Genomic DNA, 16,600 nt, shown 5'->3' with positions numbered 1-16,600 from the left:
TAGTGATATCAGGTAAAATGGGCCATAAGGTAAAATGGGCCATTTAAGGTTTGGGGGTCCCAGCCCCTCTGGAATTTAGAGCGAATGACTGCAAAGCACTTCAAACTGTTGTCATAACTGTGCTTGACAAGTAACAGGTGATTTGATTGGTTTATGGTTGCTATGGTGGGCAGGGCAATAATTCAAATCAAGACTGCACCAGAAAGCTGCATGGTAAGTAGCCTGGCATACCAAATCTAACTAAACTATTATAAGGATGATAAATCTATAAAAAACCAAACATGGACATAAAAAAAACTATGTATAATATCTGTCTTGATGGCATAAATCAGAAATAATGCTGTTAGTTTGGTATATAAACATATTTTTAGAAAAAATGATGTTTTTCTTGGTGGCCCAATTTACCTTAACCCACTGAGGTAAAATGGGCCACATGGTTTCAGCTAAAATGGGCCATCATCTGTGTCACTCACAAACACACGTGTGTGTGTGTGTGCGTGTGTGTGTGTGGGTGTGTGTGTGTGTGTGTGTGTGTGTGCATGTGTACGTGCACTCACCATGACCCCCCCCAACAGTAATAATGGTGGTAAATATTTTATTTACAGTAAGTATGGCAAATGAGAAGGAAGCGAGAGGAGAGGAGAGAGGGAGAAGGAAAGAGAGAGGAAGTGAGAGGAGGAGAAAGGATGAGAGAGGAGACAAGCAGAGGAGACAGGAAGTGAGAGAACAGGTGAGGAGAAAGGAATGCAGAGGAAATGAAAGGAGACAGAAAGAGAGAAAAGAGAGGAGGAGCAAGGACCAGAGAGGAAAGGATACAAAGATAAAACAGGGAGAGAAAGGAAGGCCAAACTACAATCTGTGGAAAGAGGAGAGGATGAAGGGGGCCTTAGATGAATACAGGGAGGGAGTGAAGAAAGGAATTAAAGTGAGTGTGCACTTCTTATCACAAGCATGGGGTGTGCCGCGATCCACACTGCAAAGACGCATCAGTGGAAAGGTGACTGGCAGTGAACATGCGTCAGGGCGGAAGGCCTACCTTCCAGAGGAGGCGGAAAGGGAGCTTGGTGCCACCCTCAAGACCTTGGCGCAGAGGGGGTTTCCCTTCACAAAACGTGATGTCCAGCAAGTGACCTTTGATTAAGCACTGACATCAGTTCACTGATCTATGCTGTTCCAAAATGGACTTTTTTAATTGCACATTTGAATATGTGGGTTTGCACCCAAAATGTGTTTGTTTTTAATGCCACACATGTTTGTTTAATGCAGTTTAAATGTTATGTGGCTGTATAAGCAATTGTGTTTTTGAAAATTGATGATAAATTACTATTTCCCTTTGCAGTTTGACTGGTTCATTGTACCTGAAACAGCTGGCCCATTTTACCTGAAACTGCCTATGCAAAGAAAGTTGGCACAGCTGATGTTTCAAGAACTGTAGGGCCTAAGTAATTATATTTTATTACATAATTTCAACACAAAAATATCAAAAACAGTCATTATTAATCATAAAAACACATGGAAAAGGCATATATGGTATTGTATTATTGTCCCAAGCGATTTACCAAAAAGTGGCCCAATTTAGCTGATACTACTACTATTAATACTATCCTCATTTTTAAGAAACTAATAAGAAATTAATATTTCCCAGTGTCTCAAACCGAGGAGGAAGTAATGGCAGATTAGCTGCGATAGCGTCATCATTGCCACTGAGAGAGGATTTACAGACGTTTCCTTTTTCTTTATCTTATCTCGTAATTACAAGAGCTTTTCTCTTTACGAGATAAGGTGTCTAATTTTTTATTTTTTTTTATCCAGTGAATGCAAACCACTGTCGGATGAAGAACGTGAGGAAAGGAAGAGGAACTGCAAAAAAATGCCTTCAAAGTAAAACGTCCACTTCAAAATAAAAGCATGAATCTATAAATGTCCTAACTTGGAAGAATTCTTAACACCATTGCTGCAGGCTATCTCTGATGTGTGATACTGCTATGCGCGCGTTTGTATGTAAAGAACACCTGCCCAACTGAAGACTGCCCTGCCGCTCTTAAGATCCTGGCATGAGCATAACAAAACTATTCAGCCAAATATTCACTTACTGTTGTTTTTGTTTTGTCTTGAACGACAAATTAGGAGTGCTGGGAAATAAATCGATATATTACCTTTATTATTTAGATTTAGATTTAGGGTTACACAGCAATGGTAAATGGCACTCAAAGCGCTTTACAGTCACAGACACATCTACCCATTCGCTCACACAAGCACACACATATTCACACACTGGGAGCAACTGTGGGTTCAGTGTCTTGCTCAAGGACACTTCGGCACGTGGCACATTCCGGGAATGGAACCGCTAACCCTCTGGTTCGTGGACAACCCGCTCTACCTACTGAGCCACAGCCGCTATTTTTAAAGATACTTAGACAGCTATAAAGTGAAAAATCACTCTGCTCGGATATTTCAAACATGAAAAACCACACTTTTATTTGAAGCTCATTCTGTATTGACACACATATTACAAAGGAAAAGGCAGAAGGAAGATTATAGCAGAAAAGCCAATCATTTTCAAGTTGTATTAACAAGCTGAAAATAAAAGCTCTGTGCATTACAGCTACAGTATGTCATCATAGTGAGCCCTGAGAACCCATTTATTCATGGGTATAGCATCAAAGTTAAAGATCACAATGTCTCATTTAAAGAGTGTGTATATTGCCTATAGCGTCGATGGTTTGGTAAAGTATTTCACATTCTGCAGTTGATACAATTCTTGTTGTTGACAGTATTATTTAGTAGAAACACAGCAATCCCTTATTAAATAAAAAAGTGTTATAACATTTAAATAACATCAATACAGAGAACAACAAAACAAGCAAATGACTAAGTGTGACCACTTTACAGAATGTCTATCAAAGACAATACATTGCTGTATGTTAGTGTTTTCCGGGGAATGTCCATTTAAAATCACACATTAAAATGATATTATATAAAATGATACAGACAAATGGTACAGATAATAAAAGTACCACATCTCAGATCCAACGTGACAGCCATGTGCTCTCCTGAGAAGCTCTGCTTCACCTTCTGTCTCACTGGACGACACAGAGCTCAGTGCTAGACTGATTGTGAGCCTCTCCTGGTGTGCTACTGTCTCTGTGAGCCCTGGTCTGCTCTTGTGATGCCTCGCCCTGCGTGTATGATGGAGGCTCCATCCTCTGCCTCAGCTCCATCAGCAGCTCCTTACCATCACTCGAGGGCAGGTTTCCAAGGTAATACTGGGGAACCAGCTCCACAAGCCTAACACAGAGAGACCATAAATCACTGCTAAGGTCAAACTCAAAAGATAAGAAAGAATGCCACAACTCTACAAAGGAGATGAGAGGGAATGATGACACATCAGGAGCAGAAATTAATTAGGATGCACTATTATTTGTGGCCCTTATATGCTATAGTATTCATTAAAGTAATACTATTTTACTCTTCTATATCATTGTCATTTTAATTCACCACTGTTAATAATTACTGTAAATTCCGGACTATAAGCCGCTACTTTTGTCACTTGCTTTGGACCCTGCGGCTTATACAACGGCGGATGGATTTTTGATCATGTCATAGACGATGACACGAGGATTAAGAACTGACTTTTCTGGTATAGCAGGCTGGTTATTTTGATACAGTAAATCGTGTTACTGCACCTTTACTGCTGTGTTGGCTGTTTTCGAAAAAGATGCTGGTTATTTAGTTGAGCAGCCGGGTTACTGCACTTTTGCTGCCGTGTTACAGGCAAGCACTTTTACAAACAAATTAAATTTAGCCATTTAACGTTATTGCCTCGTCAAGCGTTGTAAGCTTTGTTTTTTGTTAAACTGCACTACTATGGTACTATGACTGCAGAAAGTGCGCTAGGAGTGCACCGTTGTATTATTTGTGCACTGCACGAATGCTGTTTGTAATGTCAAAGATGTGAAAGTTTGATCGATTGATTTTTTGTTTGATTGATCGAAAGATTTTGTTTGTCAAATGTAAATAAATGGTCATTTCTGTCCCGACAATCCCCTCCGTGGTAGAAGAAACCCTTACGGTAATTAAACATTAAAACACCAGCGGCTTATAGTCGGGTGCGGCTTATAGTCGGGTGCGGCTTATATATGGCACAATCTGTAGTTTCCCCAAAATTTAGCTGGTGCGGCTTATATTCAGGTACGCCTTATAGTCCGGAAAATACGGTACACAAGTGTGTTTACTACAGTGTGCTTTTACTTGTAAATACTGTAGTATAGATTTTCTTGTGTGTCTCCCCCATAGTTTGTATTTTTATTGCTGCTGAACCAGAGCACACAGAAAGGACCCAGTTGGCCCACGGATTCGAACTGGGACCTTTCCGCTGTGAGGCATCAGTGCTAACCACCTCACCACAATAATTTCTTATTCTTAACTGTTCCACACATTGAAAGTACACTTGTAAAATCAACCTCATGCTGAGACATAAGGCTGAGGTTATATTATCTTATATCTTCTAAATGACACTACAAGTTCCAAACTAAAAGTTCCTTAATTTCACAGCTGTTCACAAAGCTACTGTAAAAATTCTAAAAATGTGAAGGTACTGGTGTGTATGGTACTAGTTGTGTATGGAGATATCTAACATTTGAGTTGGATGATCAGACAGCCAAAAGTCAGTGTCACAGAACATCTGAGACTAATGAAAACATAAGATAAGGTTTGAATAGTGAATAGTGACAGCTACGTATGTTGTAGAAATGTCAAATAGCTGTGGGATATTTTCTTTTTCTTTCTATTTTTATTGACATTTAGTGCAATAAATGTTCTTAAAACACCTCTATACCGTGTTGTGGTAATCAATCCAATGTTTGTTCTGACAGCTTTCTATCATACCCAGCATTAAGGTTTTCAGCAATTTGCCTGAAATACCTTTTTTAGCTTTGTTGTGAGCCAAATATATACTGTAGCTGTCACAATTTATCCCCTGTCAAAGTCGCTCAAAGGCTTACGTTTTTTCCCCAGGCATTACATTATCTTCAAGTTCGCTTGATATATATACACTGCCTGGCCAAAAAAAAGTCGCCACAAAAAAAGGTCACACACACTAATATTTCGGCTTTAGATTACAACACGCATTCGCTATGGCGTGGTTTCGATAAGCTTCTGCAATGTGGAAGGAGGCTTGTACCTATTTACTTAGTTAAATCCAGATGGTGACTTTTTTTTTGGCCAGGCAGTGTGTATGTCTATCTATCTATCTATCTATCTATCTATTTCTCTCTCTCTCTCTCTCTCTCTCTCTCTCTCTCTCTCTCTCTCTCTCTCTATATATATATATATATATATATATATATATATATATATATATATATATATATATATATATATATATATATATGTGTGTGTGTGTGTGTGTGTGTGTGTGTGTGTGTGTGTGTGTATACACTCCCTGGCCAAAAAAAAGTTGTCACCAAAAAAAAGGTACTTGGACCTCCTTTAGCTTTGATTACAGCACACATTCTCTGTGGCATTGTTTCAATAAGCTTCTTCAATGTCACAAGATCTATTTCCATCCAGTGTTGCATTAATTTTCCACCAAGATCTTGTATTGATGATGGGAGAGTCTGACCACTGTGCAAAGCCTTCTCCAGCACATCCCAAAGATTCTCAATGGGGTTAAGGTCTGGACTCTGTGGTGGACAATCCATGTGTGAAAATGATGTCTCATGCTCCCTGAACCACTCTTTCACAATCTGAGCCCCACGAATCCTGGCATTGTCATTTTGCAATATGATCCATTGATGGAATAACCTGGTCATTCAGTATATTCAGGTAGTCAGCTGACCTCATTCTTTGGGCACATAATGTTGCTGAACCTAGACCTGAGCATCTACAGCAACCCCAGATCATTAAACATAGCCCTGAGTTTTACTGTTTTTCTTTGATCTGATTTTACCAAACGCTTAAAGGGGTCCTAGAACACATTTTTTGACCATTAGGAATTGATCTTTGAGCCTAAATAATGGCATATGTAAATTTGTGGGTCTGAAAACGCCCCAGGAGCACTGCTAGAGAGCCTAATACAAGGTCATAAATAAGCCCTGCAATGAAACAGTTTGTTTTTCCCGCCCACTCAGCAAGTTCATGAATAATGAAATGAGCTGCGTGCTGATTGGCCAGTTTACCCAAAGGCTGATTGGCCCACATATCCTGAAAGATGATTGGCCTAATCCACCGGGCTGAAGCTAGAGCTTGATACTTTTTTTTTTTTTAAATATATTTTTTGGGGGCTTTTTGTTGCCTTTATTATAGAGACAGCTGAAGATAGACAGGAAAGGGGGCAGAGAGAGAGGGGATAACACGCAGCAAAAAGCCACAGGTCGGACTCGAACCCTAGACTGCTGCAACAATGACTCATCCTCGGCACATGGGTCGCCAGCTCTACCCACTGAGCTATCCCGGCGACACAGCCGGCTTGATACTGTCCGAGGTTGGAGAAACACTCCGGGGTGAAGTGGGCAGAACAAACTACCAACCTCGGGTTGAAGCTCTGTGGAACGCGGTTGTAAATGAACATCAACCATTCCCGCTGACAGTTGAGTTCTTGGGGAAGTCTGTGTAGAGTCTTGACCTGCCCCAAACATCCTGGAACATTACACGCATAGTCCGACATACCGTATCCCTCTTGACAGAAACTGCGGTTAGCTGTCGCTGGGGCTAGCTAGCTAACGCCTCCGCCCTTACAGTGGGCTGGAACATGCAAATGAGAGAGGGTGTATCCAAAAGGGCTGGGCGCCTATTACGTAATATCGGAGCTCTGTTCAGATTTGCCCATTTCAACACGGCCGTTTCTAGTTTTGAATTTGCATACGAAAGCAGGCTGGAGAAGGCGGTGAAGTTTTTGGTGTGGTCCTTAGACACCACTCGGAGCCTAAATTCAACAGGAACAACGTAAATGTGGTTTTGATTCTAGGACCCCTTTAAGTGATCACAGATCACCATCAATCAGGATTTTTTCCGACCACATTTCTTCCTGGAAGACGATGGTTCCCCACTATCCTTCCAGTTTTCAATAATGCGTTGTACAGTTCTTAACCCAATTTTAGTAGTTTCTACAATCTCCTTAGATCACAGGTGTCAAACTGATCCGTGAAAGGGCCGCTGTGGCTGCAGGTTTTCATTCCAACCATGCAGCAGCACCCCTGACTTGGCTCAATCAATTAACTTAACTGCCTTCACGCAGTCATTTCAGGTGTCCTCTTGCTTGACTGGAACAAAAACTTGCCAGCCACACCCACTGCATGGGTGCTGCATGGTTGGAATGAAAACCTGCAGCCACAGCGGCCCTTTCACGGATCAGTTTGACACCCCTGCCTTAGATGTTTTCTCTGCTTGATGCATGCCAATGATTTCAACCTTTCTCAAACAGACTTACATCTTTTCCACGACCACGGGATGTGTCTTTTTACATGGTTGTTGAGAGAAGCTATTCATTGCATCAGTTGAGGTTAAACAACTTGTTGTCAGCTGAAAGATAATCACCTATGCAGTACTTATCAAATAGGAGGCTTGTAACTCTTTGGTTAGTTAAATCCAGGTGGACTTTTTTTTTGGCCAGGCAGTGTATATACTGTATGTGTGTGTGTATTAGGGGTGGGACTTTAATACGTTAATTGCGATTAATTAATTACAAAAAACTTCGCGTTACAAAAAATAATACATTTAATCGCAGTTTGCATTCCAAACAACGTGGAACATTTGTCAGTGCAAGATTTCCTGGTACACCGATTACAATGATGCACACGTCAGAGCTCGGCTAACCGCTACCAAAATAGAGGAATCGGATGAAAGTATGTTGCTTGGACGGATGGAAGGCAAATTTCATTTAGAAAAACTACCTGATGGAAGCCTTGATAAAAGCGGAATTTTGTGCAAATTGTGCAAAACAGAGTTTGCATACCACCGAAGCACTTCAACATGACAGTACCATTTAAATGCAAAACATGTTGCAGATAGCACAGAAACCGCCAGAGTGAACAAGAGGTGACAGCAGCTGTTCTGAAATGGCGCTTTAACTTTAGGTCTGTTTGGTTTTGGCCAGGGATATTTTCTATTTCTTTTTTCTACTGTTTTGAATTGAAATGTAATTTAATGCATTTTTCCAGACATTAAAAGAGCTTGAGTTTACAATAGTCATGTCTGTGTCTAGTATTTGATTCACTAAAATCCATTTAAATTAAAAAATGTTGCTTTTGGGGGCCAATATTGCTATGCCATTAAGATTAGTCGAGATTAATTAATTACAAAGCCTCTAATTAAAACATTTTTTTAATCAAGTCCCAACATACACCACACGCCCCAACCCCCCCACACACACATCTACATCTAAATTGTCCGTAATCTGCTGGCTTGACTCACATCTGAGGGTGGACTTCAGAAGCAATGCGGATGCAGTTATCGCGGGAGATGGTGAATTCATGGTAAAGGACCCAGCTGGGGGGGGTTGGGGATGGCTGACGGCACAGGTAGGAAGAGAAAGGATGAAGGTGAGCCACATGGCGATGAGTTAGCAGGAGGTAATTACCAGAGCCATCCACATCATGTGCCACCTGAGGAAGAGAACGTGGAAGTAAAATCATGTGGGAGGGGACCATAAGGACTGTGATTCAAGACAGAATCATACACTGAGGCAAAAAGCAATAAAAAAAAAGTGATTCAGAAAGTAGATAACATAAAAATTAAGGGCCTTTTCTCACCACACACATGGTCTGTGTAAAATAGGTTAATTGATAGTTAATTCAAGCAAAGGTCTGCACAGTTGTTACATCAGCTGTTTAGGTAAATAAATATATGCTGCTCAAACACACCACACACAACATAAACAAACTGAGGTGAAAGTTCCGTTTGATTAAACAAGTAAATATTTCACTCAAACTTCAAACTTGATATTTGTATCCACTGATTAGCAGCTATAGTGAAAAAAAGGGTATTTAAAAATACAGTTCAAAATGAGTATTGCTTACTATTATGACTACTAGTCGAGCATTATTGCTCGACTGTTATTTTGATTTCTATTACTTACCTTAATTGTTATTGAGACGGGTGACATTGGCTTACTAGTATTGTTTTATTACTTTCATTTATTTGGCATAACCATAATCATTCCCCACTGTTTATGCTTTAAGCAGATGTTTCAGTTACCTTTGTATTTAAATAAATTCTGTTAAGCTTGCTACATCCAGATTCTACTCCACTGGTTGTCCTGTGTTCGTCCCTAAATTCCCCTAGGGACGTAACACAATCAGTTTGTTGATTTTGTAAGGTATTCCACATACATGTATAACAATACAGAATTATCACGCAATGCTGGGTATAGTTATAAATATAATGAAGGTGAACGAAAACATGGTGTTAAAGAAAACGCAACTGCCTACATTAACACACAGCTTTATGAAAACAGGTTGCTTACTTTGAGGAAGAAGCCTGAGATAAGAGCACGCTTGATATTTGTGCAGTTGTCTTGGCATCCAAAAGCAGAGGGAGAAACAGGAAGCTCTATTCGCTGCATAACATCCAGCAGCTCCGCCCTGATCACCACAGCCAATCGTAAGGCGGAATGAGCGAGGAAGTTTGTTGTGCACCAGGCCTCATCCTGATTATCTGCAATTATCACACATAGAGGGTGTATGATTAGAAGCTATTAAGACTTTGAGAGTCATTAGTATCAGTCACTGTGGTCATGAAGCTGTATTTCATGACATCCACATTCCATGCACAAAATCCAAACACTGTTGTTTTTCACTGCAGCCAATGTTGATGTTCAAACAATAAGAACTAATATTACCTTGTCCAGTATGTAGAAAATGTACACATATCCCATAACTTCACTTGTTGTTTATACTATATAATCTTTGTAGTCTTATTCATATATACAGTAGCCTTGAAGTCAGCCTAAAGTTCCCCTTCCACAAAATTGTAGCAAGGGAATTCTGGCCTGCCGTTCACTATGCCTGGCCAATCAAATCATTTGGGTGGGCTTTTATGAGGCGATGGACAGAAGGGTAACAGCAGCATATCATCAGGCCTGTGAAGTTGATTTTGTTTACAACAAAATGGCTACTGTAACAGAAGCAAGATGTTTAGAGTCCACTATTGTGTTTATTGTAAGACATTGACAGCGAAACATCATTTAAAGGGGAATTACCGTTTTTTACAACCTGGACCCTTTTTCTGGCATAAAATACGTTTACTCAAATAGATCGTTTACTCACCCATATAACTTTAGTGTCTTTTGGAGTCATTCATACGATATTTAGATCCAGCGGAGCGCCGCATATAACCATATAGTGGGAGTGATAGGGGCACCGAAACACAGCCTCTAAATAACGCATTATGGGACATGAAACTTGTTCAATTCACCAATATTTTGTTGTGCTAGTGCTATTCCCCGTTCAGTCCGGAGTTACCCGTTATCATCATCCGGGGTCTGTAGAATGACCTACTAACGCCTGACCTGGATGATGTCATCTCCGAGTGCCCCGCACAGCCACAGCACAGCTCATTTAATCTGCAACGGCCGGCTTGTTTACCTGTAATTTGGTACTGCTATGGTTCGTTTCTGCGTATTTCCAAATTGTCCGAACAAAATGAGCAACTGGATGAAGTTCAGCTTCTACAGGCTTCCTTTACGCAACCTGGACTTACTCAAGCTCTGGCTGGTTGCACTGAAAATGGACACGAATATGAGTTGAAGCATTGAGAGGTACGCGTTTGCAGTGCTCACTTCACTCCAGATGACTTTTTCCCTCCAAAGCCAATAAAAGAAGGCCAGAAAGTGCAGCGTCTGAACCTCAGGAAGAATGCCATCCCGATGGTCCCAGAAGTCTTAACAGACACAACAGAGGTAGTGCATTTCTAATGAAGGTTTGTGTAATGATTTTATTAGGCTATAACCTGTACAGACCCTGGATGATGATAACAGGTAACTCCGGACTCAATGGGGAATAGCACTAGTGTATCATAACAAAATATTGGTGAAATTAATGAGTTTCGCGGCAGATAATGCGTTATTTAGAGGCTGTGTTTTGGTGCCCCAATCACTCCCACTTTATGGATATAAGCGGTGCTCCGCTGGATCTAAATATTGTCCAAATGACACCAAAGTTATATGGGTGAGTAAACAATCGTATTTTATGCCAGAAATAAGGTCCAGGTTGTAAAAAAAATGGTATTTCCCCTATAAGTACTTGTTGCTGAGCAGACATTGCAGAATTTGTTGCTCGAACTGAGGACGATCCAATTACATGCAGAAGAATTTTTTTCTCTGTATCTATTGAAACAGACCCGACAATAAAATATAACTGAGATTGGCTATGCAAGGCCAATATATACAGAATAAAAAGTCTTGCTCATCTGATCTAACTTGGTAGTCAGGGATCTATGTATGTACTATATATATGTAATAGTCCAAACTGTACGTACGCCCTATGAAGGCATTATAAATATTAATGAGAGTCATGTGGTCTCCCTCTGTGTGCATTAGAGGACGCCAATGTGTGACAGCAGCCTCTTCTTTGCTGGGTTCTGCAGTCACGAAGCAGGAAGGGGCTGAAACAGGAGAAAGAGCATTTGAAATGTTAATTATCAATTAACTAAACATATATGAAAATATGCTGTATGAACATGCTGCATTATCGCTCATGTGTCATGGGTATTGTATATTGGCATGTGAGCAGATGTAGTAGTAGTCATTTATAATGAAATGTAAAGCTAAATGATTTTTTTAATTACCTGTGAGCATGGCAGCTATAGTGAGCAGTTCATCAACACAATCATACTCGCAGGAAGCAATGAGGGCTTTAGCCAGTGGTGGCTCCAGTGGCAGCTCTGACATTATTATGCCCACCTCTGACAGGTTGCCATCATCATCCAGTGCTGCCAGGTAGTCCAAGTCCTCCAAAGCCTGCATCAGAGCCTCTGGGGCTGCAAGTAATGGAGAAAGAGAAGAAATATGAGTGAAAGTGAGGTTGTGCACAAATTATTGATTGATGAAGAAAAAGGGACAACAGTAGAGACAGATTCAATAAACTATGATAGACTCTCTCTACAGCTTGGCTGTGCTCCAATAACCTCAGTGTCAATATGACAAAGAGGACAAAGTTCATTGCACACGCTGAATGAACCTGCTGAAGTGATGTTCATGATGTTTTAAGTTGTTTGTATTGCCTAAAAAGTCCAATGAAAAGACAAAAAAAAAACAATGTACTTTCAAACCACCCTGTACAGCTCTCGGCTCAGCACCCACTTCAATGGAAGATTTAAATCTTTAAAAACAAACGTACAGTTTCACCTTTAAAAATGGCAAAGAAGGTACCTGGTCTGTCCAGGAATTTGCACTGTCCCATGTCAGCAATATCAAGCCTCTTGAGCAGCAGCACCAAGTGGCTGAGGTTCTCCTCCACCACGCCTGGACAATGAGTCTCCCCCATACCTTCCTCATACAGTGACCGAGGGTATAGACGAAGACATACCCCTACCAAGAACAATAAATAAAACACAAGTAGTTAACAGCCGTAATACAGTTAATATATTTAATAGGGGTGTAACGATACACACAAGTCACGGTTCGGTACGTACCTTGTTGTGGGGGTCACGGTTCTGTATGGGTTCGGTACAACGGGAAAAAAGCAACAAAAACTCACACATGCATAAAACTAGCTTTTTTCATTTATTTTGAACAGACACCAATAGACTGAAAAAACTGAAAACCAACTCATGTTATAAAAGTAAAAAAAAAAAATAGAATAAAACACAATACAAATGCATTAGGAGGGTGTAACGGCCTTGTGACGGGCTTGTCTTGCAGAGGACCAGGATGCGTCTGAGGTTTGTGGGAGATGGGCAGAGGGGGCAAAGCCAACAATGTCTCTGTGCGTGAGGTCTGACTTTGCCTGCTGGGTAGCTGCAGTTGGGGTCCATTTCCTTTCGGTCACCAAGATAAGAGCTGTTATGGCTATGCATGGGTCACGGGATTCTGTCAGTGTCATTTCCAACCTTACTTCGGAGCATTTGAACTCCTCTGCTAGGCTGGAAACAGGGAGCTCAAGAATGCCTCTTCCATACAGCCCGACGTTGCTAAAGCATCTGGGGAGACCCAGCCACTTTTTGGCAAAAGAGCTGACCAACCTCTCCAGCTTCTCAAGCTTTGAGATTGGTACCTCATATATGGTAAGAGGCCACATCAGCCTGGGTAGCAGCCCAAACTGAAGGCACCAAAGCTTCAGTCTGCCTGGGAACATGGTCTTGTTGATACTTTCGAAGCCACTTATGGTGTCCTGCTTAAGCTGGTCCACTTGTTCTGTGTCCCTGAGTGTGGCATTGTACTAGCGTCCCAGACTTTTGACTGGGTTCTCTGACTCTGTTGGTATGGGTTCCTAGCCTACGTAAAACCGGTATTCCAACAGCTTCCCCTTTACCACTGAAATACTCCTGGACTTGCTCTGCTTTATTTCCATCCGGGTCCACTGGATGTTCTCTTGCAGCTTGTTCAGCAGCCGTCTCGTGCATGCCTTTGTTGTGGTGAGTATGGTCATGTCGTCCATATAAGTTCTGATGGGAGGGAGACGAAGACCAGGTTTGATCTTCTGTCCTCATAGATAGATAGATAGATAGATAGATAGTCGTTGCCATGCTGTGGTATATAAGCATAGCTGAATGTCTTGGAAATAGGATTTGACGAGACCAGCGGTTGCTTCTGGGACGTTGAAAAAGTCAAAAGCCGTCAAGAGGAGATTGTGAGGAAATGAACCGAAGGCATTGGCAAGGTCCAAGAACACGACATGGAGATCTCTTCCATCTTTTTTGGCGGCTTGTATTTGGTGCAATATCATCTTCGTGTGCTCCAAGCATCCAGAGAAGCCTGGAATCCTTGCCTTCTGCACGTGGTATCGATGTAGTGGTACTTATCCAGGTAGACAGCCAGCCTGTGAGCCACTACATTGAAGAAGATTTTGCCTTCAGCGTTCAGGACAGACATATCGAGGTGATAACGTTTTATGTACGTTAGCATGTTTGATATGCTTCCAGCGACGTACCGCACCTCCATGAAACATCGTCGGCAGACAGTCTTTGGCCGGTCCTCCATCTATACTCTACACTCTCAATTACTTTTCTTCTTCGTCTGTTTTTTCTTCTTCTGTAGGCTAATGGCGTTAGCTGGCAGCTTTTTAGGCTCATTACCGCCACCTGGATTGAAGTGAGGACTCGACTTTTTCTTTTTTGTAACTAACCCAATTTACGTTTAAGCCATAAAAAGGGGATAGCCCTGTTACATAATTATTTTGTTATCTTTATTATGTGTTTTCATCCTGACTTTAAGTTTACAATGTCTTATTTCCCGTTTTTAATTATAAGGGCTTTTATTTTGAAAGGGTTCCGCAAAAAACATCATCAGTTCAAGTGTGAGACCATTTTTCGGTGGGATATGCTACATTTTAATTACAGTAGTCCCTCGCTATAATGCGGTTCACCTTTCGCGGCCTCGCAGTTTCGCGGATTTTTTTAGTGCAATTTTGCATTGTTTTCTGCATCCTGATTGGCTAAGGGAGAGTCCACGTGTTGTCTTTTGCGTCCTGATTGGCTAAGGGACTGTAGACCATTGTCAATCAATCTCCTCCTTACGGTGTCTCTTGTACAGTACAGAATGCTTACTGCTTCAGCTTGCCAAATTTACATATACAGTATCTTTGACCGCTGGCAGTGTGACTGAAGTGCGGTATGTTTGCAAGTTATTGAGAAAAGTGTATAAAGTGTATAGTGAGGGGTTTTGCAACCTTAAAACATTTATAATCATTGTAAAAAATAAAGACGAATACAAATACCGTTACACCCCTAATACTAAAACTTAACTAACGAATGTCATGAAATTCACTGTCTTTTACTCCTACTCCTAAGACACACATTTTTAATACTGAATACAGTAGCTTTATTGTTTATTAATTTCTGAATTGGAGTATATCAGTCAGCTGCTAATTTTCTTGGACCTACCTGAAAGGTGACTGTTTACTCTTTGAGTCCGCATATCTGCTTGGTGTTTGCTGATAGCCCTAAGGACCTGCGAGTTTGCCCTTATTTGTGGATTGTAAACCTGTAAGAGATAATGAAAACAAAAGGTCTGAAATCTTTAAATTACATGCCATTTCTTTTCAATATAAATCTAAAAAAATAAAAGGTTGTATTTTGTATTTGCAGTTGGTTGATCTAGCTCACTATGCAATGGGAAATACCATGAATAAATATCATAAAAGCACAAGAGGCAGAGATAAATATGAGTATTTACGTCATGTCATGACTAAATTGCAGATTGTGATTTCATTTATACTGAATATAAACTCACAGTTTTGAGTTGATAACCTGTGTCTATGACATAGCGAATGGCTTGCAGGGAGAAGGAGGCCTCTGCGAGTGTATCAGTGAGAACAACCTTCCTTTTGACATCCATGCCACCAGTTCCAGGCACTGAGCTTTCCACACCCTCAAGGCTGTCATTCTCCCTAACTGTAGAAGGTTTGGGGTCGGACTCATAAACCCGCTGTGTCAGCCCACCCAGTCCAGCATGGAGAGGGAGGATTCTGAGAGGGCCAAGCTGAGGACTCAGAGCTATAGACTCCTTCTCCAGCAGTGTCACACAATCTTCTATTTCCTGAGGGGAGAAGATATAGATGCATCTTTTAAATGATCCACTCTCACACTTTCTACATTAATTGAGTGAAACAAGAAAACCCTGCAAAGTGTTTTTGCATGTTTTTATTTGTTGTGTTGGTACACTGTGTGCATGTATATTTGCGGGTATGTACTTAACAGGGGACTAGACAGATTGGCCTTTATTGTACGAGAACATACAGATTAAGACTGCTACTAAAGAAGACTGGAGTGAAAAAAAGACTTAACTAACACACACGGACAAGAGCAGGAAGTGTGGTGATGTTTACAAAAAGGGCGTTCAAACGTGCATGAAAGAGTTTGATATACTGAAAGTCAATATGTACCAATGACTTTGCCAATGAAAGAGAAAAGATAACAGGAATTGTCTGCATTTTGTATATGGTTTCATTTGCCTTGAATGACAGAGAGAGGGAGGATGTGTGTGTAACAGGACATTAGACACCTGCAATGCCCCAGAGGTCTCTCAGACTGAGGTGTCCTTGATTCACTCCTCTAAACAACAAAGATGGTGAAACCCTACAGCACATCTCAGAATGGAGTTTAGTTTGACCAGTATTCCTTTTATAAAAATACAAAAAGAGTATTCACTCAGTGCCAAAGGAAAAATAACTAGATGATCACAAGCGACCATAAAGGGGTCCATGCTGTGGCAAGAACGTTTCATTATCTTTGTCCATAAATGATACATGGCAAGTTTGGTGAGAATTGGATGAATGGGCTAGGAGGAGTAGATTTTGCTTTGAGGTGCAATTTTTTCAAAACGGCGGAAAAAAATAGCAGATGGAAATGGGCGTGGCTTGGTCAAAGCTATGTAAGGAATCGGAGGGAGAAAGAATTTTGTCTCTAGGGCACACGGGTCTCGAGATATGAGCCAAAACGTAAA

The 16,600-nt window shown here is 40.9% G+C and overlaps 1 protein-coding gene across 1 annotated transcript in view; it reads right to left on the bottom strand.

Annotated features, from left to right (window-relative positions):
- Window positions 1–2,452: 2,452 nt before the first annotated feature.
- Window positions 2,453–16,600, bottom strand: part of dqx1 (DEAQ box RNA-dependent ATPase 1) — a 57,914-nt gene continuing 43,766 nt past the window's right edge. The window contains exons 5-12 of the mRNA XM_084572466.1: window positions 15,389–15,694; window positions 15,040–15,139; window positions 12,368–12,526; window positions 11,785–11,976; window positions 11,476–11,601; window positions 9,464–9,654; window positions 8,413–8,603; window positions 2,453–3,288 (exon numbers count right to left, since the gene is read on the bottom strand). Coding sequence (XP_084428592.1) covers window positions 3,081–3,288; window positions 8,413–8,603; window positions 9,464–9,654; window positions 11,476–11,601; window positions 11,785–11,976; window positions 12,368–12,526; window positions 15,040–15,139; window positions 15,389–15,694 — 1,473 coding nt within the window. The 3' untranslated portion in view covers window positions 2,453–3,080. The remainder of the gene's footprint in view (window positions 3,289–8,412; window positions 8,604–9,463; window positions 9,655–11,475; window positions 11,602–11,784; window positions 11,977–12,367; window positions 12,527–15,039; window positions 15,140–15,388; window positions 15,695–16,600) is intronic.

This window comes from Chelon labrosus, assembly GCF_963514085.1.
Source record: "Chelon labrosus genome assembly, chromosome: 22".
Classification (NCBI taxonomy): Eukaryota; Metazoa; Chordata; class Actinopteri; order Mugiliformes; family Mugilidae; genus Chelon; species Chelon labrosus.
This window is presented reverse-complemented; position numbering and strand designations above follow the sequence as displayed.